A 26,533-nucleotide genomic window follows, 5' to 3' on the forward strand; every position below is an offset into this window, starting at 1 on the left:
TTCGATGGCCTGATTTAAGAAGGCTGTTATGACTTAGACCACAGAACTATCTGTTGAATAACATAGGCGAAAAAGCCGGTCATTAATTAAACCCCAATTGATAAGTCACCCATAAACTCCAGCTGCTCATTCAGACATAGTCATAAAAGCGAAAGTCTCTGTTATTAGGAAAATGGTACAGTAATTTTCGTGATTATTATCATTTAATTTCAATCACCACGGGCCTAGTACTACTGGCCTAAGTGTGCCCTCGGGCAGCCACCCCCAACCTAATCATTTAATTTATCACCATCCAACTGACTGCGACAAAACATTTCTTATAAATAGGTTTTTTAATATTCCAATTATAAAGCAACATAACATAACAACAATTTCCTTTGGACATCTTTAACACATCATATCTACCTTCGTTTTGCCAATACCAAGTTAATTTTTTTTCAGTTCATTTGTATTTTAGAAGGCGCAATTAGAATTTCATTATTACGGCGAACACATTTTTAATGAGATTCCGAGAGCACTCTGATGATAAGATACAACACTGATAGTAAAAAGATATATCAATAAACATATATATGTGTATATTTCAAGTCTGTGATATTTGCTCGGTATATTGGGTATGCCAAACTGTAACAGTTACATATATTTTATTTATTAATCTACCAGAAAATATTACAAAATAAAGTTTATTAAACGCTCATAATTGTAAAAACATAAAGTTGAATGGCATAATCACGCCTTGAAGATGTCTTATGTTAAACACCATTATGGACTAATGAGTTATTTAAAAAACTTTTGAATTTATTAGATAGTGAGCGTTTGGTTTTGAGACAAGTGATAAGATTAAAACAAACTGTTTATAATTTACAGGGTATATATACGCGATCCAGATTTATATCAGGACAAACAATAGTACAGCATTAGTACATAACCCCATTTAGATCTGAAAACTTTGGCATTGTGTTGATATTACAGCAATAAAAATATGACAATGATAGCCCTTGCTCTCTGGAAAGAAGTGAGTTATTTACCCTTTATTCTTTTTATATGCCATCATCACAGTGTGGTTATGATATGGTGCTAAGTTGACAGCCTTTGGCAGTTTGATCGACAAGGTCTTGCCAACTTTTTTCTTACCTTAATATATTTTTCGTTAGGCTTTAAGCCCAAGCAAGTGTTACATAGCAATTATGTGTGTGTATGCAAACGACTTCAGGCAACATTTTATAAGTACTTGCTACTTTATTCGATTTAAATTAGCATCTATATGTGGAATTTAATTGTGGCTTAACAAATTTTAGGGCCAGCTTCCGGAACGTTTGCCAGCGTACGTACAAACCACCACAACTTCAATGTTACAATATAAAGTCAGATAAAAAAAAGTAGACAAGAGTGCGATTTGCGATTCTCTAAAGCAGTGGTAGTGGGGTTGCGAAATAAGCCTGATAAAACACGCAATAATAAATAAATCCCAAGATTAGAGAGAATTCGCTTGTTTTGCTTATTTTGCTATCCATTCTCACCTGCGAAAGTAACCCCTGGATAAGATCCTTTAACTTATTTGCAAACGATGCGAGTTTAATGTTGTGGGGAGCTCACAATGGAATTTTATCGTTGATAGCCTATTGGGACAACTCCGGATAAAATGGATGTTTTATAAATTTTCTTTTAACCTGCAGGGTATGTGTCAAAAAGATGTTTACTTATGTGTATTGAGGGTAATTCTATACGACAGCATGACACTGCTAAAACTTCCCCAAATTTTTCTGAACGTTAGGTGGGGAAATGAACAAAGTGAAGATATGCTGTTGTTGATGACAACAAAAAAAGTTTAACAAAGATTTTCGTAGTGATGTTACAGTAATAGTCCTGGGCCATATATGAATCCGGTTCGGTCCTCCGCCAAGTATGCAAAATACTGTATTTTTTATTAAAGCGCATTTGTTTGTCGTTTTTGCTATATTATAGCTTGCTTTGAATACATTTTGTTTACAGCTCCCAGGTTTTTAAATTATCGTTTTGTGTGTACTCGTTTTTGTTGCACAAAAATTAAAATATGTTATTTTTTGGTATTTCATTGAAAGTCTACATACCAAACTGTAGGCAAACAGTAACTTGTGGTTCATTAGCAAAAACAATTGTAAACTAATGAGAATCTTTTATAGAGCAACTAACACTCCACAACTATCAATCAGCTTCACACAGATGTAGAAAAGCACGAGTTACGTTTATTGAGCATACGGCGAGACGAACGTCATTAGGGTAAGTTAGTGGCAACATCAATTGGTACCTTCTTTCAGATCCATTAATTCCCAGATGTTTGGTTCATTGTACATTATTTTGCATACAATTTGAGCCAGTGTGTGTACGTCTTATGAAGACTTTCGCCTATACACTCGTCCCAACATACACCCATGAGTTTCAAAATGTGTTCGCACGTAATAATAATGGTTGCACTCCTAAAGAAAATTAATTTCTTGTGCTAACATTACAATTGTCCGCTTCTACAAATATTCTGTATCCTCCTTCCTCCTCCACCGCGTCTGAGCGTGTCGTTTGACAACTACGCTCGCCGTCCTCTTCCTTGTTCTCCCCTGTCGCTACTCTTCGTCTAGACACACAAACAGCAGCGCAGCGACAGCACCAGTTGCAGCAGTTATGGAACTTCAATGTCGCGTAGTATGCTCCGCTGTTCCTCGTCCCAAACTTTTTTATTGCTTTCTCGCACTCCTCAACTTGGTTTGGTATTTGCTTTACACATTTATGCAATTTCTCAACACGTTAAATACATTTATTTTTTTTGCAAATTCTTAATGAAAAATTATCTTTTTATCACTTTTATTGTCTCCTGACACGGGAAAGAAATGAAAATATCGACCGAACAGAAAAATTATCGATTGACTTGTGTCAAATGTCAAAACTGCCAGCAAAAAAAGCAAAGCAAAATTCATTACGTCATTACGTCCAACGTGAAGAGTAGGAAGATGTGTTTAATAAGCAGTTAACTTTCGATAAATAATGAAACAAGTACATATTTAAAAAAAATCACTATTCAGAAGCTCTGTAGTGATGAGTATAGAAAACCGTGGTAACAGTCTAGAACACAGAACAAAGCAATCGACTCTAGACTATTACGACGGTTTTATATAACATACAAAGTTTGGGCGTCCACAATATCGGGAAATGTGTCAAAAGATGCGTTTTGAATTCAGGGTAAAAGTCTAGTTGAGGGGTCGACTGCTAATAGGGGGACTCATGAAAGCATATAAACTTCCCTACAAGACGGAGGTAACCAGTTCACCCACACATTCAAAGCTTTTTTCGCTCTCCACTAACACATCGACGTTTCATGCTGTCATCGAAATGACAGTTCATTAATTATTCCGGAAAACATTGAAACGCAAAAAAAATATAAATTGTTTACAACGAAAAATATCTTGTGCTTTTAGTTGTGACATGTGACGGAAATTAAAAATTTTGTTGCAGAGAACACCTTTTTGCGTTGGCGACCTTCGCCCAAAATAACATTAAGTTAATTTGAGTTGTGACATGTGACGGAAATTAAGAATATTGCTGCAGAGACCATCTTTTTGCGTTGGCGGCCTTCGCCCAAAATAATATTAAGGGTAAAGTTTTACAAGACGGTACACCACCTAATTTAAAAATATCAAAAAATAATAAAAACGGAGCTCGAGGCGGGCCTTTTGATTCCACGTTTGATAATTTTTGATAAAAATTGGGTGGTGCACCGTCTTTTAAATCGTTACCATATTAAGTTGTATAGAATCGGCGGGATGGCCTACAAAGTTTTATGTCTACTAAATCGCTCCCGATATGGTCGGGCTACTACCTTAATGGTTCCCGGAACGTACCCGATCTGCATCCGGCAAAGGACCACCAAAGTCGATAACGGGGAGTGTCCTTATCGCTACAACAACAACAACATTATTTACTTTCTGATTTTCATTCATACGTATGTGCATTTTTAAATAATAAAAAAAATGTTATATTATTCTAATAGATAGCATCTCCGCCGGGTTGCGGTTCAGCTCAGAATATGACAAAATCAAAGGAAATCTACAAAAACAAGGTACTTTACAAGCAACATGCTTTGGAATACGGTACCAAACTGGTTGGATGTATTTCCCTAAAAAAGGGTGGAACTACGCATCTTGGTTTGCCAGTATTTGCTTCGGTAATTTATATTGATTTGTAGTGATTAAAAATTGCAATAGTAGATAATGTAATGTGAATTAAAATTGAATAGGTAGCCGGAGCAAAAAAGGCAACTGATCGGCATGCAACTGTTATTTATGTGGTGCCACCGGGAGCTGCTGCTGCTATCCTAGAAGCATTAGAAGCAGAAATGTCTTTGATATTTTGCATCACCAAAGTTGGGCCAAAACATGATAGGGTTCGCGTTAAGCACGCTCTCTTAAGGCAAAAAAAATCGCGTCTAGTCAGGCCCGACTGTTCAGGAATCATCGCACCAGAAAGGGTAAGTAAATTGGCTACCATATTAAATATATAAGCAACATGTATGATTTTTTTAGTGATAATTTGTCATGCTTTTGTTGATAATCATCTGAAGAATGCAAATACGACAGAGTTCGAAGTTCATGTGAAAACCAATTAATTTTTTTAATTAGCATTTGGAGAGAAAAATACATATGTATGTATGCATAGAACTGCATAGAAGGGGAGGAAAAATTAATTATTATCAGTAGATTTGCATGATTTTTGTCATTTTCCCTGCATCGCAGTTGTCATTACATTGCGTTAAGAGAGGACATCAACACCTTACTACCCACAGCCAGTTAAAATTATTGTAAATTTTGCTCTTTTCATCACTGTTTCAAAACGTGGAAAGTTATATATCGAGCATTCCATGGAGAATGGTGCATTTTAGCAGACTTTCTCATTGCCGGCATTATTAATATTCAATCCCTAGAAGGTTTAATGTAGTCATATCAATAGTTCCCGAGATGGAGGGGCTAGTACCACAATGGTGCTTGTTACCGGAACGTAGATAGATAGATCATTTATTGAGGATTGCACAGTGACTTGCACATCTCCTTCACAGCACCTCATCCTAGCCGACTTCCTTGATGAACCCCAGCAGTGTTCTTTGCTTGAGGGATTAAATGTGGGAATGCTCTGGCCATGGTGAGCCCATAAACTTAGCCCTACGTCTTGAAATTGCGCCGCAATCTAGAAGGATATGGTCCACCGTCTGCTGATCCATCACAAAATCGGTATGTGTTGTTCTATACTATACCCAGTTTTTGCATGTGACTGTTCAGTCTACAGTGTCTTGTAAGAATAGCCGTTGGGGTTTTTAGGTTATCTTTTTGAGAGGCCTATTAATGCCCTATATCGAGTTGTGCTGTAACCCCCTAACAGTAACTTAGATTGACTCAGGCCTGGCATATTGCGCCAGTGTTCTCTCTTTTCCCTCCCTTCTGCAAATAAATGCCCCTGTGGGCCAACTGGCAGGAACAGCTCGGGATCGATGGGTCATGCAGTTGCTGCCTCTCTTTCCGTGTTGTCCGCCTGCTGTTGTTGTAGTAGCAGTGCTTCGCCCCATCCAATAGGTGCGACCGATCACAAATTGTCATCAATGTACTCTAACGGGAGTCCAAAGACACTTTCTGTTTCAACAGGGGTGGGCCATAATGAGAGGAGTGTTAGAGGCGTTGGTTGCACAATACAGTTAAAGAGATGGTTGGTGACATGTGGGGACACATTACAAGCGGGACAATGTTTTGTATGTCGGGGTTGATTCTGGATAGGTAAGAGTTTAACCTGTTACGTTATCCAGCTCGAAGTTGAGCTAGAGTGACTACTCTCATTTCCCTAGGGAGAGTGCGTTCCTCCTCTGCTAGTTTTGTTCTTTGAGTACAGGAATCACCGGCATAGAGGTCCGACGCCTGTTTGTGGAGTTCACTGTAGACATGCTTGTGATTTTTAGCTTCATACGGCTGTTTTCTCAGGTGCCGTATTTCCTCAATGTAATGAGGCCGTGAACAACAAGAGCCACAAAAGATTTATAAAAGTTACGAGGAATCTAGCCCAGAGCAACCTGTCCGATGCAACCATCCCTTGCACGTGAAACACTGACAAGAGTATTTATTTTTTTAATTTAATTTATTTATTATTACGGCTGTTTAGGCCTAAAACTTAAACTACTAAGTGCAATTCATTGTTATAATCACTTATTACTATTGAATATGCTGTTGGAATGCCATGTGATTCCGATCAGCATATTTACTAGCGTGACAAAGGGACGAGTCTGGGAGCCAGTCATTTAAGGAAGGTCGGAAAGGACGCGTTTCCAATCCTCCAGTGCTCCCAGCTTAAGGCAACAAAATTTGGAACTTATATTTTTCAATTATATGTGTATTTTAAGCTTTCGGAATGTATTAGTCTCCGATCAATGCAGCTAAACATGTCTTTGGATGTTGGAAATTGAAAATAAGTGTATCCAATCACCCCTCAACTTTGTTTAGTAAAGACGCTGTCGGAATGCATGAAGATTCCGATTAGCACAGCTCAACATATAATGGGAGGTTGAAAAGGACGTGTTTCCAATCCCCCTTGCTCCAACTTTTATTTGGCCTTATTTTCGTTATTTTTGTTACACATTATATAATTTTATTGTTATATTTATGCTGTCGGAATGCGAATGATTCCGATCAGCAACAGTAAATACCAGCTGGAAATACCGAATTCCAGCGAAATTAGTTGTTGGAACTGTCTGGAGTTACAGGTGGCGTCCGATTTTCTTTTCCTTAGGGCCGGATGCATTGTATTTTGCTGCTACCATTATTACCATTCCCTTTTCGCGCTCCAGTATCGGTATATCATGTAAAAAAATAAAAGAAAAAAAACTATCTTATTGGAAGGTTTTTACAATGCTCCAATAAACTTTTTTTAAAAGTATTGAAGTTATTACTACTTTTTATGTGATTAAGAAGTTCATTGAAATATTTCAGGCCCTTATATATATGACCGTCCTAAAAAGATTCTTTTCCGGCAAACGCAGCAAACCCATTTCTCAGTACTGGGGTCAGGAGAAGGACCCGGATTGGGGTCGATACCTTCCCGGAAGAGGAGAGTATGGCGCAGACCCGCTGCAAGGATCTGCTGGGGGGTTGACAATTTGTGGGAGAGACGCAACAAATTAAACATGGAGTCCGCCTGCTCATTGCCCTCCACTCCCCTGTGGCCTAGGACCCAGGCCAACAGTACTACGTTGTGTGCTCCTAATTGATTCAGCTTTTCTACGCACTGAAGGACAAGTGCTGACTTTATTTCGAACGCCGCATGTGCCTTTAGTGGAACCTGACTGCCTGACTGAGTATGGCAATTGTTTCTTTGGGGTATCAGCGCTGAAGGTTCAGCTTAGCGCACTAACTTATGGCGAATACTTCCGCTCGAAAATGCTCGGATGTGCTTTTAGAGTTACTGATATTTTGGTTCTGGGTCCGAAAACTCTGGCTCCAATCCCCTCTGGCGTCTTCGAGCCATCTATGTACCTTCCGATCTTGAGCCTAGTAATACATTGCACCCGCCTATACCTATACAGCCGTACCAAGAGACGGAGCAGCCCATTACATATTGGCACAACCGGAGCACTGCTGGACATCCATCCTATATGAAAGCTATGCATTCAAAAGTGTTTGTACCAGTGGCTGGTGCACACCGAACTGGACCAATGTATGCTATATTGAGGCCTTCACAAATACCAAGCTATGTTTATGTAAATAATGTTACTGCTAATGTCAATTTGCACGGTTGAACACATACAGTACCTACGTTTATACAAGGTGGAACACCACACTACCTACATGGCGATGTAGCCACCGATCAGGTTGTTGTAAGAGATTAATTAAAATATGTTATTCATAAACACTGATTCTTATATTTTTATTATCATTAAACTGTAGACTAGACTCATGACGGGTATTCTTACTGGATACTGCCTTCTGGCGTCACATGCCTTTAAATTAGTCTTGGTCAGTGATAGCAGATGTAGGAAGTGCGAGTTGGAGGAGGAAACGATCGATTTCATTCTGTGCTCGTGCCCTGCGCTTGCCGGGCTAAGACTCCAGCTGACAGATGTCAGATCTAGAAGCAGCAAGTGGCTTAAGTTCTAGGAAGCCGCTAACCCGCTGGAGCCATGAGAAGCGTGGGTGCACTTTGGGTGTACCAAGACAAGTTCCGTACCTGCTCCGAATAATTTGATAGATAGATTAGATAGGGATCTGTTCTAGGTCCAACTCTTTGGAATGCGGTGTATGGCGGGGTGCTACAAAACCACCTTCCCGGAGGCACGGAAATTGTCGGCTATGCAGATGATATTGTCGTAGTAGCAGTGGCCAAGAAACTTGATCTGCTCCAAGCATTATGTAATGACGCCATGGGAAGAATAGAGGAATGGTTGACGAACACGGGGCTGGAGATGGCTAGCAATAAGACAGAAGTGGTTCTGATGAGCTCAAAGCGGACTGTGGATGAGTTGGTCCTAACCATAGGAGATTTTCAAATAAATTCAAAGCCCTCCTTGAAATATCTAGGAGTAATCATTGACTCAAAACTAACTTTTAGGGAGCACTTCAGGGCGGTGGGGGACAAAGTTTCTAGAGTTAGTGGAACCCTAACGCGAATAATGCCCAACATCGGCGGCCCAAGCGAAGCTACCCGTCAGCGATTATCCAACGTAACCAGCTCTATAATATTATATGCAGCACCAGTATGGCACAGATCTAAAATGGTCCACCAAAAAGATATACTAGCAGCCTACCGCATTACTGCTATACGAATAGCATGTGCTGTTCCGACGACGCGATCCATGTTTTATCCAGGAAAATCCCAGTACATCTACTCTCAGGTGAAATGGCCGATCTGTATGGCATTAGATTCAGCCGACCATCTGAAGATGCTAAGAAAACCGCAAGGTCACGAACAATAGTAAGGTGGCAAGAACGGCGGGAAGATTCGAGAAAAGAGCGCTGAACCTTCATGCTAGTCCGGAATATAGCGGAATGGTACGAGCGAAAACACGGCAAACTAAATTACCATCTCACACAGATATTGAGCGGGCACGGTGGCTTGAAGGAATATCTACATAAGCGTGGGATAGAGGAGGATCCTTTCTGTCCAAGCTGTCCGTCTGAATTGGAAGGCGCAGAACATGTAATATTTCACTGCCCTCGTTTTCACGGCGAAAGACTGTCTGTAAACAGAGTTTTTGGAGAGGAACCTTCCATTAGGAATTTAGTTCCACGAATTTGCGGACAAATAGATTGTTGGATTGCTGTGAGCAAGATGGCCTTTATAGTAATGACGAAATTGATGATGCATGCCGAAAGGGAGCGTAGTACGCATACGAAGTAGTGGCGACTAAATCGCCTTTGAAGTTACTTTACCAGGTCCTGATTCTAGTTATCTGAAATTTCTCTTGTGCCTTTGGAAAAGAGCTATGTGTGGAGCCCTATTTATGGAACACTTTTCGGCTTATATTAAAAACTTTTAATCTATTCTTACTGATATGAGTTTCTTTTTCATTCTAGGTAATTTGATTTTGACGATGTGAGGATAGAAATATCGCAAATATTCCAGCTGTGGCTGTAAGAACATACATTTGCTCAAATTAGAAGAAAACTGCACGGTTGAGCACATCCAGTATCTACGTTTATACAAGGAGGAACACCACACTACTTTCACGGGGATGTAGCCACCGATCACGTTGTTGTAAGAGCTTTTTTTAAATATGTTATTCATAAACACTGATTCTAATATTTTGTTTTGGTTTTTACTTTAGAGTCAACCTGTTATATAAGCGATGTCAGCTATGCCTGTAACTTAAGCGCCTTCAGATGTAATAGTTACCGCGGACGCGGTCACAGGAGTAGTTCACTACGTGGGGATTACACTAATCAAGGACTTTCAATATCGGAAGGATTTCCAGCACTATAACACACCAACAATATGTGCAATCACCCGAATAAATTGTACAACAAACGTTAACACCACATCATCAGCCAGCAACAACAACAACAAACGCAACAAGTTGAAACTTCTAAACAATTAATGACTAGTGAACCACCAACATATCCGCAATATGCGCAAACATCAACACCAACATGTGTCGCCTACTTTGCAACACGGTGAAGATGGCCAAGGCCATTCTGATTCTAATACTGATAAAGGCGAACCATTGGCAAATTTAAAAACTCAAACAGACCACGAAAAATGTTGATGATGGTATTAATTCTAGTACGGATAGTAAAGAATTTAAACATAGGAAAAAAGCTAAACTTGATAAAAACTTAACCGAAGATGACAATGTTTCCAATTCTAATACTAAGGAAGATGAACCTTTGATAAATATGAAGCTTAAAACAGAGTTATCAAAAAATGACGATGATGATAATGATGTTGATGCAAAGTCCAATGTTGAAAATGATGAAAATTATGAAACAGAATCTGAAAATAGTATGAGTGTGGATTATAACCTGAAGCAAAACTGTCATATCCTGTACGGCCAGAATTAGATGTTAAGAAAAGAGCCTACATAAAGAGGCTCAGTATATTTATGGAAAATTTATCATGAGACAATGCCCAATGTATGTATTTCAATTAAATTCAGCACATTGTTGGAAAAAGCAGCTAAACTTTATGCATCGTGTAGAGAAACCAGAACATTTACAATTTAAATATAACGAACGTGGTGCAAAATGTAAATTTTGTGTTATTCAAGCAGCTACACCAAGCTTCAACAAATTATTGTACCATGAGATTTCTCATATGCCTAATAGTCATTATTTAAAATGTAAATTATGCGATTGGAAGACGAAAATACATTCAAGTATGAATTTTTATTTACGTGTACAACACGCTGAAACAATTGATGTAACAACGAAAAGTTTAGAATTGAATGTTTGTCCATATTGTAATCACAATGGTATTTACGCAAACACTTAATACATCTTTTCTATGTTTAGAATGTGGTGAATAATTTAGAACAAATACAAGTTTACGTGTACACCACAAGATTTGAACGAAAATATCTTGAGGGTATGGTTACACCTATGTGGCATCTACAAGATATTTATAATTACTAGTATGGAATGAATCCGGATATGGAAGAAAACGGAGGTGACGAATCACCATGCTTCTTTGGATTCTGGTGATACTCCTGACATGCTTCCTAATTTCCCTACGTCTGATGTTACTATACCTACCAAACTAATATGACTGCAAACTGATGAGCAACACTACCAGCGCAGGAAAAATAAGAACTTCAAAACAAGGTTTCGGAAAGGGCACGACTATGAATAGACGTTAATGTATTTATATAGTTTATAAATATAAAAATTCACATATGTAAAGTTCGCTAGAGTAATAAGACAATAATTTAAATTCTAAAAAAACATTGTATATATGAATAATTTATAATTAAATATTATCTGAACATAAAGGACGCGTTTCATTCATAGAAAAAGCGATTTGACAGAAGGTAACCGATACGGGTAACCGATAGACCAGTTACCCGTATTGTTGTTGTTGCATATGTTTTGGTTAGCGATAACGAAAACATAACTGATGAAGTAACTTAAAAATGTAAATAACATCGAGCGAGAAGGAATGTCGAAAACACAATAGGTAAGAGCGAGAAAGAGAGTCACACGTACACTATTTTGAGAGAGCACATGCGTTACCTTTTTCACGACAGCAATGTAAAAGTCATTAAGACGATAATTGGTGAACAAGTTATTGATGACGATTAAGTAATCGATTAGGGAACGGGTACCTGTCTTGTAGGGTTATAAGGTGTAAAATTATATCCATTTACACACGCTGTTATATGAACGCCCCTAGTAATACTCTTGATAAACTTGATTGTTTATCACCTGTATTATTGCCAAACAAAATTTTTTTGATTGTTGTACAAATTAAAAAATGCCAAGATCAAGGGAAAAATCAAAACTAAAACGCCTTTACTTGCTGATATTGGAGATTTCTGATGAAAATGCCTGCTGTAATGTCTGCAAGGTTGCATTCCGTTGATTTTACCGCGTTTACACAATGAAATGTGCACGTAAATTTATACAAATTAGGGGGACTCATGTAACCGTATAAATGCCTTATAAAGTGTGTAAACGTATAAATTTATCTAGTTTACGCACGAGCTGTCAAATTTTGTATGAAAAATCATTTACACAATAGGGGGACTCATGATAGCATATAAACTTATAAGGTGTAAAATTATATCCATTTACACACGCTGTTATATGAACGCACCTAGTAATACTCTTGATAAGCTTGATTGTTTATCAGCTGTATTATTGCCGAACAACATTTTTTGATTGTTATACAAATTAAAAAATGCCAAGACTAAGTGAAAAATCAAAACTAAAACGCCTTTACTTGCTGATGTTGGAGATTTTTGATGAAAATGCCTGCTGTAATGTCTGCAAGGTTGCATTCCTTTGAGTTTACCGCGTTTACACAATGAAATGTGCGCGTAAATTTATACAAATTGTGTAAATGATTTTTCATACAAAATTTGACAGCTCGTGCGTAAACTAGATAAATTTATACGTTTACACACTTTATAAGGCATTTATACGGTTACATGAGTCCCCCTATTTTGTATAAATTTACGCGCACATTTCATTGTGTAAACGCGGTAAACTCAAAGGAATGCAACCTTGCAGACATTACAGACGGCATTTTCATCAAAAATCTCCAACATCAGCAAGTAAAGGCGTTTTAGTTTTGATTTTTCACTTAATCTTGGTATTTTTTAATTTGTATAACAATCAAAAAAATTTTTTTTGGAAATAATACAGCTGAAAAACAATCAAGTTTATCAAGAGTATTACTAGGTGCGTTCATATAACCGCGTGTGTAAATGGATATAATTTTACACCTTATAAGTTTATATGCTATCATGAGTCCCCCTATTGTGTAAATGATTTTTCATACAAAATTTGACAGCTCGTTTACGCACTAGATAAATTTATACGTTTACACACTTTATAAGGCATTTATACGGTTACATGAGTCCCCCTAATACGTTACCAAAATATCGAGAGAGGTATCAAACGACGCGTCTTGACATCAGTATTAATAATCCGAAGGCGGAAAATAAAAATTTTAACTAGTTCAAAAGATTTTAACGAAAAACCGAAAAAATACCCGCGGGTAGCTCCGAAACCGGGGGTGCTATCCATAGTATTTTTGCGCAGAACACCTTTCTGCGTTGGCGGCCTTCGGCTGCGCTTATAAAAAATTACTCTGGGTCGGTCCAACACCGGTTTGGAGACCAAAACTATATCCGCACAAAACACTTATGTTCACAATTTTTTTTATGGGTACGCCAACATTACAACAACCACATGGAAATCGCCAACTTCAACTGAAAATATCGCGTATAAGCAGTTGACCCCTCAACTAGACTTTTACCGAATTCAGTATCAATAATCCGAAGTAGGAAAATAAAGTTTTGCTTCTTATAATTATATCCATAGTATTTTCCAACAGAAACTCCCTTTCTGTTGAGAAGAATGGGTCAAACACCGGTTTGGTAATCAAGATTATATCATCGAAAATACAACAACTGCAAGGAAAGTTCAACTTCTTTTTAGAATACGAATAGTGCAGCAACTTTATCTTCAACACTCCAGTTGTTCACTGTTGCGGTCTTCTCAAACTGAATCTTAAACACCTGGAAAGGAACAGAACCGTCAAAGGATGGTGTTTTTACCTTTGGATTACTCGCTGAAACAGCTGGGCGATTTAGTTGTAACTGCTCCATAAGACTCTTCAAATCATCGACTTCTGTCTGAAATTGAGCGATTTTTCCATCCTGCGCTTCCAGCTTTGATGTTACCCTTGCTTCCTGTGCTGCTAACTGCGAAGACATTTGTGCCACCTGCAATGATAAGCGCTCCTCTTGTTCTTCCATCTTGGATGTTATGCGTGTCTCCTGCGATTCCAGTTGGGATGCCATATATGTCTTCTATTCTTCCAGTTGAGTTTCCATCTTGGATGTAATCTGTGTCGACATTTGTGAAATACGCGTTTCTTGTGCTTCAATCTTTGACGTTATGCGGTTCTCCTGCGATTCCATATATGTCTTCTGTTCTGCCAGTTGAGATGACACTGTCGATGTTTGAGCAGATATTGCAGCTAAAATCATGTTCAAGTCTGTGCTCGTAGCTGTCTGCGATGTTTCACTTTTCTCTTCAATTTTTGTTTTCTCCTCGCCATCAAGAGGAAAGACATACTCTTCCCCGTTAATTCCCTCTAGTTCCATTGCCTTTCGTAGTCGTGCCTGAAGTTCGAGTTTATTGCCGGTTGTATTCAATCCACGGCTCTTCAACTCCTCCTTCAGTTGCTGGATCTTCAATTCCCCCCCTTTTTTCCATGTCCAAGTTGTATTCGAAGTCTTCGGAATTTATTTAACAATTCCTCTTCGGACACCAATTGTAACGAATTTATTGCAAATCCTCTTATTTGCAACCTTCTGCTAAGTTGGAATCACTAAACTGTTGAATAAATACTCCAATATTGAATAATGGAAAAATGGCCTTTATTAAAGTACTTCACTATAAATAATACTGCTATTGTTCGCCAGATAGCGTCTTAATCAAAACTGCTTCTAGCACCTCTATCTGTCGCTGGCTTTTACTTACTTACTTACTTAATTGGCGCTTAACCGTCTAAACAGTTATGGACATCCAACAAGGCGCGCCAGACGCTCCTTCGCTCCCCCAACCGGCACCAATTGGTCACACCAAGGGAGTTTAAATCGTTTTCCACCTGGTCCTTCCAACGGAGTGGGGGCCGCCCTCTACCTCTGCTTCCATAGGCGGGTTCCGATAGAAACACTTTCTTGGCAGGAGCATCATCTTTCATTCGCATAACATGGCCTAGCCAGCGCAGCCGCTGGGTTTTAATTCGCTGGACTTCATCTGCTGTTGTCATTAGAGTTGGGTCGTTTCGTTCTGAACTTGTTCAATTGACCGGCTCTCTCAACTGAACAAGTGAACTAGATCTTCGATTTCGGTTCTTTTTGTCCTTTTAGTTCATTTGTTCTTTTAGTTCGTTTTATCTAATATTATTCTTTCTCTCTTCTCGTTCGCGAACATTGTAAATTCATACATACATACGCAGAAATTCACAGTGAGCACGAATGTCGATGATGCCACTTACACTAAAGATATGTGTAGTCAACTTTGTATGTGGCACTGCTACAACAATATATGTATGGACTTTTTATGAAAAACATGTTTTGTAAGAAACTAATTATTACATTTATTAAACTTGAAAAGTTCATATTTACAATTTGTGTCTGTACTCTTTCAATTTCCTGGATCTTCCGAAATTTGTAACTTTTTTTGAAGTTAGTTATAAATATATATATTAACTTATTTATTCATTACTCATTTAAATATACCTACACAAAGCATTGCTGCATACACACCCCCATCTATACTTGTTGGCTTTTTTCGCGGGTGCGAGCAGTAGTGATCAAATTTGCTTAAAAAAAAAGGAACAGATGAACAAAAAGAACAACTTGTTCGTTTATCAGAAAAAGAACGAAAGATTCGAATCTCTGAAATGAACGAAAAAGCACAACTCTAGTTGTCATGGTCCATGCTTGGACGGGTACGATAAGTGACTTGTAGAGTATGATTTTCGTTCGCCGAGAGAGGACTTTACTTTTCAATTTCCTACCTAGTCCAAAGTAGCATTTATTGGCAAGATTGATTCTTCGCCGGATTTCAGTGCTGATGTTGTTGCTAGTGTTGATGCGGGTTCCCATATAAATGAATTCTTTTACTATTTCGAAATTATGGCTGCCAACAGTAGCGTGGTTGCCAAGGCGCATATGCGCTGACTCTTTGCTCGATGACAGCAGGTACTTCGTTTTGTCCTCATTCACCATCAAACCTGTACCGCTTCTTTTTCCAGTTGGTCATCAGCTATCAAATTTCTCAGCTGTAACTACAGATGCACGATTTTATAGCTTCTCTCATTGCATACTTTCGGGAGTATCTCAGATATATGTATGCATGTGGTTCTCCGCTGCGTGTACGTACATATGTGTAGACATAATGATTGATTCGTTTATGTAGATACAAGTGACTGTCGGCTTTATACTAGGTTCAAACACACACCAAATTGGCAATTTATACTATTTGGGCAATTTATTACGCAATTTGTCATATAATAAATAGTAATAATAAATTGCCAATTTAAAAAAATTGCGTAATAAATTTTTTCAAACTGCAAATGCAACATTGTAAAGTGTGTTTATTGAGTATATTAAAAGTCAGTTACGCATGGCTGAACTATATGGTTGGCTCATCTCATCAGCTGATCTTATGTCTTTCATTTCACTGGAGTAGGGATTGTCAAAAGAAGATGGCAAAATCAAAATGAAACCAAAACATTGAACACATTTTCTTACAACACAAAAATTTCAAAGTTTTATGTTTTCATTTCATTCCATGCACCTAATACCAACACGCACATTTTGACAGCCTCAACAAAGATATGTTCTTACTGTAGAGATGAGCCAACCAGCTATCAAATAACTATTGTGTAAGCTAAATAGAGTTGTATGAACACCACTCAAGTTAAATCGAAATAGCCTCAATTTCTGTTTCTGTTTGAACATAGTATTATTGTTGTTGTGACTTCATTTACTTAGCATCAGACTAGGGATGTGAATATCACTTAGTGTCACTTATATTCGTCACAATAAGTTTTAGGCCTAAACAGCCGTAATAATAAATAAATAAATAAAGTCGCTTACAGCGAAATTTAATCAAGACTTAAAACAAACTAATAAATAGTTAAATTAAAGAACAAAACAATGGTTATATTCGTAAATATTGATTAGAAATCAAGTATTTGCAAATAGCGAAAACTCATAAAATATGATCAATTTATATTAACTAAAATACGCATAAAGAACATTTTTAAAGTTTCTTTTATTAAGGCCCAGTTTTTCAGTAGTTTGTTAAGCTAAGCTTAAACTAAGTTTACTTAAACTCTACTCAAATTTAAACTCCAGTTAAGCTACTTAGCAGTTTTTCAGTCGCAGTTTAAAGCCTCCTTTGGGGTAGGCTTTTTTGTGCGGCAATATTGGTTTTTTATTACCTAGATAATTTGTAGATACTGCTGCTGGATTTTGTTTACCCAACAAACATGAAAAAAAATTTCTCCAGCGAAATATATTCTAGTTCCGGAGGTGATATCCAACATCCTTATTTAATTATTCTTAAAACACATAGTTCTCGAGTTGATATCCAACTTCATTCTCCAACGTTAATATTGTAACGAATTTACTGCAAATCCTCTTATTTGCAACCCTCTGCTAAGTTCGAATCACTAAACTGTTGAATAAATAACTCCAATATTTAATAATGCAAAATGGCCTTTATTAAAGTACTTCACAATACACTCAAACTTTGCAACGAATAGCTTGCTTAATAATCAAACTGATTGATAGCTCAAATGAAACTCTCTCTTCGCCTCTACTGTCGTTCCTTTTATACTTTTTGACTTCTCATTGCATACTTCCAGGCTTTTCCATTCCAGAACTTACTAGTTAGTTTCAGCTACAAAATCGGCAGCCACAACTACGCTTATAAATTCGCATTTGAGTAATACTTGCACAAATTATTGCCCTGGTGTTGTTGTTGTAGCAATGCTTCGCCCCACCTAACAGCCGCGACCGATCACAAATTGTCATCAATATCCTCTAACGGGGGTCCGAGGTAATTTGCCGTTTCAACAAGGATGGACCATAAGGAAAGGGGTGTTAGAGGCGTTGGTTCCACGTTACAATTAAAGAGATGGTTGGTGTCATGTGGGCACACATTGCAAGCGGGGCATACATTTTGTATGTCGGGGTTGATTCTGGATAGGTAAGAGTTTAACCTGTTACAGTATCCAGAACGAAGTTGAACAAGAGTGACACGCGTTTCCCTGGGGAGTATGCGTTCCTCTTCCGCGAATTTTGGATAATTTTTTTATGTACCGGATTCACCGGGCAATTCCCGGCATAAAGGTCCGACGCCTGTTTATGGAGTTCACCAAGGACCTGCTTGTGTTTTTTCGCTTCATACGGCTGGGTTCTCAGGTGCCGTATTTCCTCAAAATGCTTACGGAGATGACTCCTTAAGCCCCTAGGTGGTGCTGGTTCATCAATCAGATGTCTGTTGGGATGCTCAGGTTTCTGGGTATTCAACAGGAACTGTTTGGTCAGCATCTCATTCCTCTCCCTGATGGGGAGTATTCTCGCCTCATTATGCAGATGGTGTTCTGGGGACATAAGAAGACATCCCGTGGCGATTCTGAGAGCAGTATTTTGGCAGGCCTGTAGTTTCTTCCAGTGGGTAATTTTTAGGCTTGGCGACCATATGGGTGACGCGTAGCACGTAATCGGCTGGCTAATTGCTTTATATGTAGTCATGAGCGTTTCTTTATCTTTTCCCCAGGTACTGCCAGCGAGGGATTTGAGGATTTTGTTACGGCTCTGAATTCTCGGAACAATTGCGGCTGCGTGCTCACCAAAATGTAGATCCTGATCAAACGTCACACCCAAGATTTTGGGGTGTAGGACAGTCGGTAGCGTAGTGCCATCGACGTGGATGTTCAAAATGGTCGACATTTGGGACGTCCATGTTGTAAATAAGGTCGCGGAAGATTTAGTCGGTGATAATGCCAGGTTTCGCGAGGCGAAAAAACTGGAAAGATCAGGGAGGTAGCCGTATTGCATAGCGCATCGATCTTTGGGCCTGGGCCTGTGGCCATTATTGTGCAGTCATCGGCGTAGGAAACGATTGTGACTCCTTCCGGTGGTGAAGGTAGCTTAGATATGTAGAAATTAAACAAAAGTGGGGATAGGACACCACCCTGTGGCACCCCTTGTTTAATTCTCCTTGGTTTTGATGTTTCGTTTCGCACCGATGCCTGCCGACCACCCAGATAATTTGCGGTCCACCTTTTAAGACATGCGGGAAGGGTAGACCCTTCCAGGTCTTGCAGTAACGAGTAATGGTTGACCGTATCAAAAGCTTTTGATAGGTCTAGCGCTACGAGTCCTGTTCTATGGTGGGGGTATTGATTTAAACCGCAATTTATCTGGGTGCTAATGGCATTTAGCGCGGTGGTAGTGCTATGGAGTTTTCTGAAGCCATGCTGATGAGAGGCTAGCTACAAATTTGATTGGACATAAGGGAGCAAAATGGCTTCAAGCGTATTTGCTACTGGCGATAGGAGAGATATCGGACGATACGACTCACCTATGTTAGCTGGTTTCCCAGGCTTTAGTAGCGGGACCACCTTGGCCATTTTCCGTTTCTCGGGTATGACAAAGGTAGAAAGAGACAGGTTGAAGACATGCGCTAAATATTTGAAACCCTCTTTCCCTAGGCTTTTAAGCACCGGCATGGCTATGCCGTCTGGGCCCACTGCTTTGGATGGTTTAGCGCAACCAATGGCGTCCTCAACCTCTTTAGCGGTGATGGTGATTAGTGACGCGCTGAATTTGTGTTTATGTGCGTGTCTGTTGGCTCTCCGTCTATCTTTGTCGACCGTAGGATGCATTATATATTGTCGGCAGAAAGCGCTCACGCATTTTTTCGCATCCGACAGCACTTTGTCGCCAAAGGCGATGGAAACTTTGTCTTTGTGCTTAGTCGGATTCGATAGGGACTTTACGATGAACCAAAGTTTACCTACACCGGTAGAGAGGTTACAACCTGTTAGGTGCTCCTCCCATTTCGCCCGCTTGTGTTCGTCCACAAGCAATCTGATGCGTTGGTTTATATCCCTTATTTGGGGGTCGCCTGGATCAAGCTGTCTTATAAGGTCACGCTCTCTCGCTAAGTTTGCGGTCTCCGCCGGGTCGGATTTCGGGAATTCTCCCGCCGGGAATGAAACGTGCCGAGGCGGATTCAATGACCTTACGGAAAGCACGTTCCCCTTGGCGGGCATCAGTCGGGATAGGGAGGGCAGCAAAGCGGTTGTCTGTAAAAGATTTATATTCTTCCCACTTTCGTTTTTTTATGAAAGTGCGTTTTTCGGTAACGATGAAGTCGGCGGTACGCTCGAGCGAAATAAGTATGGGCAGGTGGTCGGATGCCAATGTTACCATCGGCCGCCAGTTGACGCAGTTTACGAGTTCTGCGCTCACGATTGAGATATCTGGCGAACTGTGACAGCTTCCTACCATACGTGTGGGGGCGTCTCCGTTTATTGTGCAAAACGTTGTTTCTTCTATTTGATCCGCCAACATCTCACACCTACTGTCCGCCCGCAAGTTTGAATGCCATAGATCGTGATGGGCATTGAAATCGCCTAAGATAATGCGATTGTTGCCAGTGAGTAAGGCTCTGATATTAGGGCGGTATCCACTGGGACAACAGGTGGCAGGAGGGATGTAGATGTTGATGATTTCTAGGTTTGCATCGCCTGACCGGACAGATAGGCCTTGACGTTCTAAGACATTGTCCCTGCGGTCGATGCCAGGATCAAATATATAATATTGCACAGAGTGGTGTATGATAAACGCGAGGCCGCCTCCATTTCCGCTCTCGCGGTCTTTCCTGTGGACATTATACCCAGAGCAGATCTGCAATGCAGATCTTGCTGTGAGTTTAGTCTCTTGAATCGCAGCAATGCGGATGGTGTGCCGCTTCATGAAATCGACTATCTCCGTAATCTTCCCAGTTAGTCCATTACAGTTTAACTGAAGAATTCTAAAGTGCATAAGGGGAGACGCCGCCACTCTCGGGGTAAGTGACGGGTGAATACGCCTGGGTTGTGGAAGGCCAGGACGCAATTGCTGCTGTGGCCCTGGGACTGGGCGTCCTTGGGCAAGCATTGGGGTACCCGGATGATTTGGGTTTGCGACCTGCCAACATGGCGCGGGGACGGGGCAGGGGGCTGATGCTCAGCATTGCTACCGACTCTACTACGAAGGTAGTAGTTATGAGTGGTAGCAGCTGTTTGAGTTGTTGGCGCCGTGGGGCGCGAGCAGCAGCCGGTACTTGTTGTGGCTTGCTGAGTAGCGGGGCTGCTGGGAGGTAGTGGGGGCGCTTAGGCGTAGACTACGGGACGCCCTTGGGCGTGAACAGCAAGGAGCCACAAAAGATTTATAAAAGTTACGTGGACGTCGGGTTTTGGGATCAAGCCCAGAACAACCTGTCCGATGCAACCATCCCTTGCACGAGACACACTGAACAGAGTATGACCGTCCCAAAAAGATTTTTTTCCGGCAGATGCAGCAAAACCATTTCTCAGGACCGGGGTCAGGAGATGGACCCGGATTGGATTACACGCCTTCCCGGAGTAAGAGAATTTGGAGCAGTCCTGCTGCAAGGAGCTGCTGGGAGGATGACAATTTGTGGGAGGGACGCAACAAATTAAATTATTGCCATCTCTTGTGACAACTCAGATAAGATATATGTATGTGTTTGTGCATTGGTTCTCCACTGCTCGTATACGTACATATGTGTAGACGCAATTATTGATTCGTTTATGTAGATACATAATGATTGAATTATTGATGTGAATTCCCGTCACTGCTTAGCATCGGCTTAGAGATAGCAGCACCCCTTAGTTTTGCTAATATTCGTAACAATATGATTATCAAACTATTATCCAACCTTTATTGAGAGATATTGAGAAATGAACAGTTCTCAAATGAATATTCCAGGGACGGAAATAATTTTTTTTTTTCTGAGTCGAAAAAGCCAGGGTCAAAAAATTGTCCTAGGTGAAAATGTTTGAGTTCTCAGGTATCCCTATAGCAATATCATGTCGAATCATGCATCCTTTTTATTTTGCAAACTTTTTCCATAAAAGTAAAATCTGTATTTTTATTTTTTGAGTCCGATAGAACTACAGTGTACTCTCTCTTAAACGGACATTTAAGAGACTGCCAAATTTGTCCGCTTATGAGAAAAGTATTATTGATGAATGTTTAAACAGTTTTTTTCAAAACAAGAATATTAATACATAAAAATAACACTGAGTTAGGAGGTTCATAAAGCTTTGTTCATAAATTAAAGAATAAAGTTTTGTGTACAAAATATTCAAAATAATTTAAAAAAGTCAGAAATTTTCGCTTGGCGAGTTTTTCCTTTAATTTCACTATCTTGAAGATGTAGATGAATATCAGTTAGCAGTTCAACACCCCTAAGGTCGCTGTGATTTAAAGAAAAAGCCTTTAGTTTTTTTATAGCTAAGTAAGCCTCTTTATGAGAAGTAATCTTGTCAGCAATATCATTTTCTATTTCATCTTCAGACGAGATGGCCAGCGATTCTTAGAAAACAGGTAACATTTCAGTATTGATATTTTCCACGTCTTCATCATTAATAGAGATTTCATTATCTAAATTAATATAGTCCTCCACGTCAATTTGGATTTCGCTCTGAACTCGATTTATAACTCTAGAGAACTGGGCAAGTGCTGATAAAGGAAGCTCATCTTCTGCAGTCCACCCGCTTTCATCATTGGGCAAATCCGTTTTCACAAACCCAGTTTTAATAAAACAATTTTGTATTGTCTGTGGACTCACTTGTTCCCACGTGTGTATAAAATAAACAACATCTAACAAATTTATTAATTTTGATAATAGCAGAATTTGAGTCTTCCATCCGTACCAAAATATGTTTTAAAAATAACGATTTGTACATAAATATAAAGTTTTTTATAACACCTTGATCAAGCGGCTGACAAAATGCTGTTGTATTTGCTGAGAGAAAAATTACTTCTTCAGTTTTAGATCACGAGGATGGGAAGCTGCATTATCTAGAAATAACACGACGTTTCGTTCTTGAAGTTGCATTTTTCTATCGAACTGCACGAGAAAATCTGTCGTCAAATCAGATGTCATCCAAGCCTTTTTGTTTGACCGCCATGTAACTGGTAAATTGTTCAAAGTAATGTTGCGAAACGCCCTAGGCCTTGCAGATTTTCCAATAACAAAAAGGCGTTCTTTTTCTCCAGCCATATTGACGCAGTGTAAAATCTTGAGTCTATCTTTAGCTAGTTTTCCACCCGTGCATTTTTCACTTTTTAATGCAAATGTTTTATCGGGTAATGCTCGGAAGAATAAGCCAATCTCATCTGCATTATAAATTTTTCGTGAATCATATCCTTCAATCAAATATGGTACTTTTGCGCAAAAACTTTTGGCGTCATCTTGGTTTACACTACCGGCTTCTCCAGAAATTGTACGGAAAGTTATGTTTTGGCGTTTTTTGAACCTTTCCAGCCAACCGGATGATGCACTAAAATCGTCGTAATTGAGTCTCACTGCAATTTCTTTAGCTTTGCTCCTTATAGGTGTGCCTGACAGAGGAATGCTCTTATTTCGAGCCTTCACAAACCATTCGTAGCACAATTTATCAATATTAAGGCCTTTGGGCTTCAGCAGACTCATTTTTCCCCCCGGGTTGACGTAAGTGTTCCACAAACTTAAAATTTGATCTTTGTTTTTGATAATGCTAGCAGCTTGGGTTTTGCTGATCTTACATTTCTTTGCCAACTCTCGTACACTTAGTTTTTCCTTCTTATGAATTTCAATGACATTAACATTAGCTATCATCCGGTGGCAAAATCCTGAGCCAGATAAATAATTTTGCATGTAAATGCAACAACAATGATTTGAGCCAGATAAATCCAGATAGAAGTCTGGTTCAATTTGTGAGCCAGATAATTTGTTAATTACTTCTTTTTAGGTTGGCAACGCGGCCTTTAATATACCTACTTTTTCAAAAATAGATGTCGCTGCTTAGCCTTTCACCGTATGAGTTAAATGAAAAACAGCGGCGACATCTGCCTATCACATTTCACGTGTGCGAAAATTTCACATCTGCTTCTCAAGTCTCTCAATGATCCAGTGCATTCCTGTGAGAATTGAGCGTGAGCCGGAGCTGTAAAACTCACTGAAAGACGGCATTTGTCTTTAATACTCAACACTACTTTACTTTAGGCATTGCGATTCACGAACGTACACACACAAGAAGATACTAACTACGTGTATGCAATAGGTACATACATTTTTATGTTTTTTACTGTATTGAAAACAGGTTCTTCGTATTTAGGGGATTCCCCTACATCCATGCACGTATTAGTGTATAAGCAACAGCTGTACGAATATGGTAAAGAGTAAGTGAAAAAAAGTGTTGTAAGCTGTCCGGTTATGGTAAATTAAAAAGCCCTTTGGGGTAAAAAGCAAGTGTCCGCGTCCTGTTATGGGAGGGTTGTCCGCTCAAAAGGGAAAAACTTAAAAAATGCTAAAGGATTTTTTTGGTACTGAAAAAATTGTCCGTTTATGAGAGGTGTCCGCTTAAGAGAGGTGTCCGTTAGGAGAGTACACTGTAGTTAAACTCGGACTTTTAAAAATAAAAGTCCGGAAATAAAAGTTAAGTCCGGACTTTTATTTTTTAAGGCCAAAGTAAAAGTCCGACTTGATAACAAAGAAACGGTTTATCCAAATTGAAAAAATTTGTTTATTTCGGATGAGCCGTTTCTTTGTTATTAAGCTGGACTTTTATTGCGGCCTTAAAAAATAAAAGTCCAGATTTAACTTTTATTTCCGGACTTTTCTTTTTAAAAGTCCAAGTTTAACTAGTTCTATCGGACTCGGGTAATAAAAATTGGAAAATAATTTTTATCTTGATCCAAATATATTAAAAGTTCAAAATTAATAGTTTTGCTAGGAATTATATTATAAAAATAATAATAGTTTCCGTCCCTAGAATATTCAACACATTTCTCAAGTTGATATCCTACATTGGATATAGAGTTGAGGTGGAGTTGAAAAAAAATCTCCAAGGTGATATGTACCACCAAACCAACAGCTGGTTATTGTGAGAAATAAACATCTGGTGGATACCAGTAATGAAGCGTAATTAATCAAAAATAAATTATATATATTTTACTGGAAGACCCGGCAGACGTTGTCCTGCCCTAAATTTGGCCTATCTACATACATTTTAATAAGCTTTTTCCGTCTGACTCTGCCCTCCCCCCCCCCCCCCTCTTCACTTTTTCCTAATCCTTTTATTCACTCCTCCCTCCGTCTTTTTCGCTTCATCTATCTCCATCTTCGTCTCATTCTATCTCTTTCCAGGCCCAGTCCCACTCCGAGTTCAGTCCCAGTCCCACTCCGAGTCTCAGTCCCAGTCATAGTCCTAATCCCAGTCCCAGTCCCTCTCTGGATAATATATTACTCTGTACTAAAGCACTCATCAACAGCTTTCATTTGATATCCATATTGTATAAACACTGTCTAGGCATTCATTGGCCCACGTTTTGGCCTATATCTGGAGACCCTAGTCACCCATGGGTATGAAAATTACCCTCTACACAACTAAAGACTCTCCTGAATTAAAAAAAATGTCATAGTACCTCTAAATCGCGGGGCCCTCAGAAACCCCCCTCCCCCCACCCTCTCAGCGGGCCTGGTGATGTGCTATACTTGATATCATTCGCTATAATATTTTTTTATTGATAAGCAGGTTGTTTAATTAAACACCAAGCAATTACACGGAATCATTATGGTCCACCCCTGTCGAAACAGCAAGTTTCCTTGGACTCCCGTTAGAGGATATTGATGACAATTTGTGATCGGTCGCAGCTATTAGGTGGGGCGAAACATTGCTACAACAACAACAACAACAACAATGGAAGTATATCCACACCACCTGAAAATATGAGTGCCACTGCGTATACGTAACATTTTATTATTACGTATAAACAAATAAAAAAAAATTGCAATAAAATAGTATTGCGACTATAAACTGAGATATAACCTATCGTATCTCTCAAGTTAGATCAAACTACACACGGGGTGCAAAACAAATTCAAAATCGGTTCAGTAGTTTAGGAGTGCATCGCGGCCAAAAATGTTGTGACATGTGTTTTTTATATATTAAGATTTTATTTTCGTGAAAATACTGTAGTATGGAATCTTGCCTATCTTGGAACCACAAGTTGGGAATTAAATTTTTTCAACTTAAGTAATATCATTTTTTGCTTTATAAAAAATTCCCTCTTTTGCTGAGTACGCTATGATTCTCGAGTTAAGCCACTATTTGGAAACAACTTTTGATATTTTAGAAGTATGCCTAGTTATCAACATGAGTTCTAATGGTACTCAAGTCCATATGCTTGTTGGGTATATTCGACGCCATTTCGAACGAACGCAAATAACTGATAGGTTAACTAGAGTTTAGCCCTGCCAGATCGGCCTCTTAAGCTAAGCTTAAACTTCAGTTAAAGTATACTGAAAAACTGCAGAATAAGTTTAAGCGTAGTTTAACTGACAAACTGGGTTGAACTTGTACTGAACTCGGGGCCTAAGGCTGCCGAGTGGACACTAAAATCTAGCTATACCGAAAACATGACGTTTAACATGGTTAAATGCCACATCATTATGAGCAGGCTGGGAGCCCAGTTTACTGTAAACTAACTCAGAGTCTGATATGA

The 26,533-nt window shown here is 39.2% G+C and overlaps 3 protein-coding genes across 8 annotated transcripts in view; 1 reads left to right on the forward strand and 2 right to left on the reverse strand.

Moving 5' to 3' along the window:
* Rbcn-3B (WD repeat-containing protein Rbcn-3B) overlaps window positions 1-2,619 on the reverse strand; it is a 9,862-nt gene extending 7,243 nt beyond the window's left edge. The window contains exon 1 of one of the 2 annotated variants that reach the window (XM_067782849.1): window positions 2,490-2,619. The gene's annotated coding sequence lies outside the window, so the exon portion shown is untranslated. Of the gene's footprint in view, window positions 1-2,484 lie in introns of both variants that reach the window. The other variant, XM_067782848.1, reaches the window with a different exon arrangement.
* The window catches only part of mip130 (Myb-interacting protein 130), a 79,946-nt gene that overhangs the window by 45,174 nt on the left and 8,239 nt on the right, over window positions 1-26,533 (reverse strand). The window contains exon 1 of one of the 4 annotated variants that reach the window (XM_067782854.1): window positions 2,288-2,491. The exons of 2 other annotated variants lie outside the window; for them this stretch is intronic. The gene's annotated coding sequence lies outside the window, so the exon portion shown is untranslated. Of the gene's footprint in view, window positions 1-1,520; window positions 2,492-26,533 lie in introns of those variants that run through there. One more of the 4 variants, XM_067782853.1, reaches the window with a different exon arrangement.
* Window positions 3,076-10,635, forward strand: LOC137250297 (succinate--CoA ligase [ADP/GDP-forming] subunit alpha, mitochondrial-like). Of its 2 annotated transcripts, none has more exons than XM_067782857.1 (5): window positions 3,076-3,210; window positions 4,019-4,192; window positions 4,265-4,495; window positions 9,573-9,753; window positions 9,824-10,635. In XM_067782857.1, the coding sequence occupies exons 1-4, from the start codon at window positions 3,181-3,183 to the stop codon at window positions 9,579-9,581; spliced, it is 444 nt and encodes a 147-aa protein (XP_067638958.1). In that variant the 5' UTR covers window positions 3,076-3,180; the 3' UTR covers window positions 9,582-9,753; window positions 9,824-10,635. The 2 variants fall into 2 exon arrangements, with proteins under 2 accessions (XP_067638958.1, XP_067638959.1); XM_067782858.1 differs by lacking the exon at window positions 3,076-3,210 and adding an exon at window positions 3,285-3,623.

This window comes from Eurosta solidaginis, chromosome 4, assembly GCF_040869045.1.
Source record: "Eurosta solidaginis isolate ZX-2024a chromosome 4, ASM4086904v1, whole genome shotgun sequence".
Lineage (NCBI taxonomy): Eukaryota > Metazoa > Arthropoda > Insecta > Diptera > Tephritidae > Eurosta > Eurosta solidaginis.

Coding starts and splice junctions, on each gene's coding strand:
- LOC137250297 (XM_067782857.1), top strand. CDS start 3,181: ATGTGTCAAAAGATGCGTTTTGAATTCAGG. Junction 3,211..4,018: donor AGATGCGTTTTGAATTCAGG/GTAAAAGTCTAG, acceptor TTATTCTAATAG/ATAGCATCTCCGCCGGGTTG. Junction 4,193..4,264: donor GTTTGCCAGTATTTGCTTCG/GTAATTTATATT, acceptor AAAATTGAATAG/GTAGCCGGAGCAAAAAAGGC.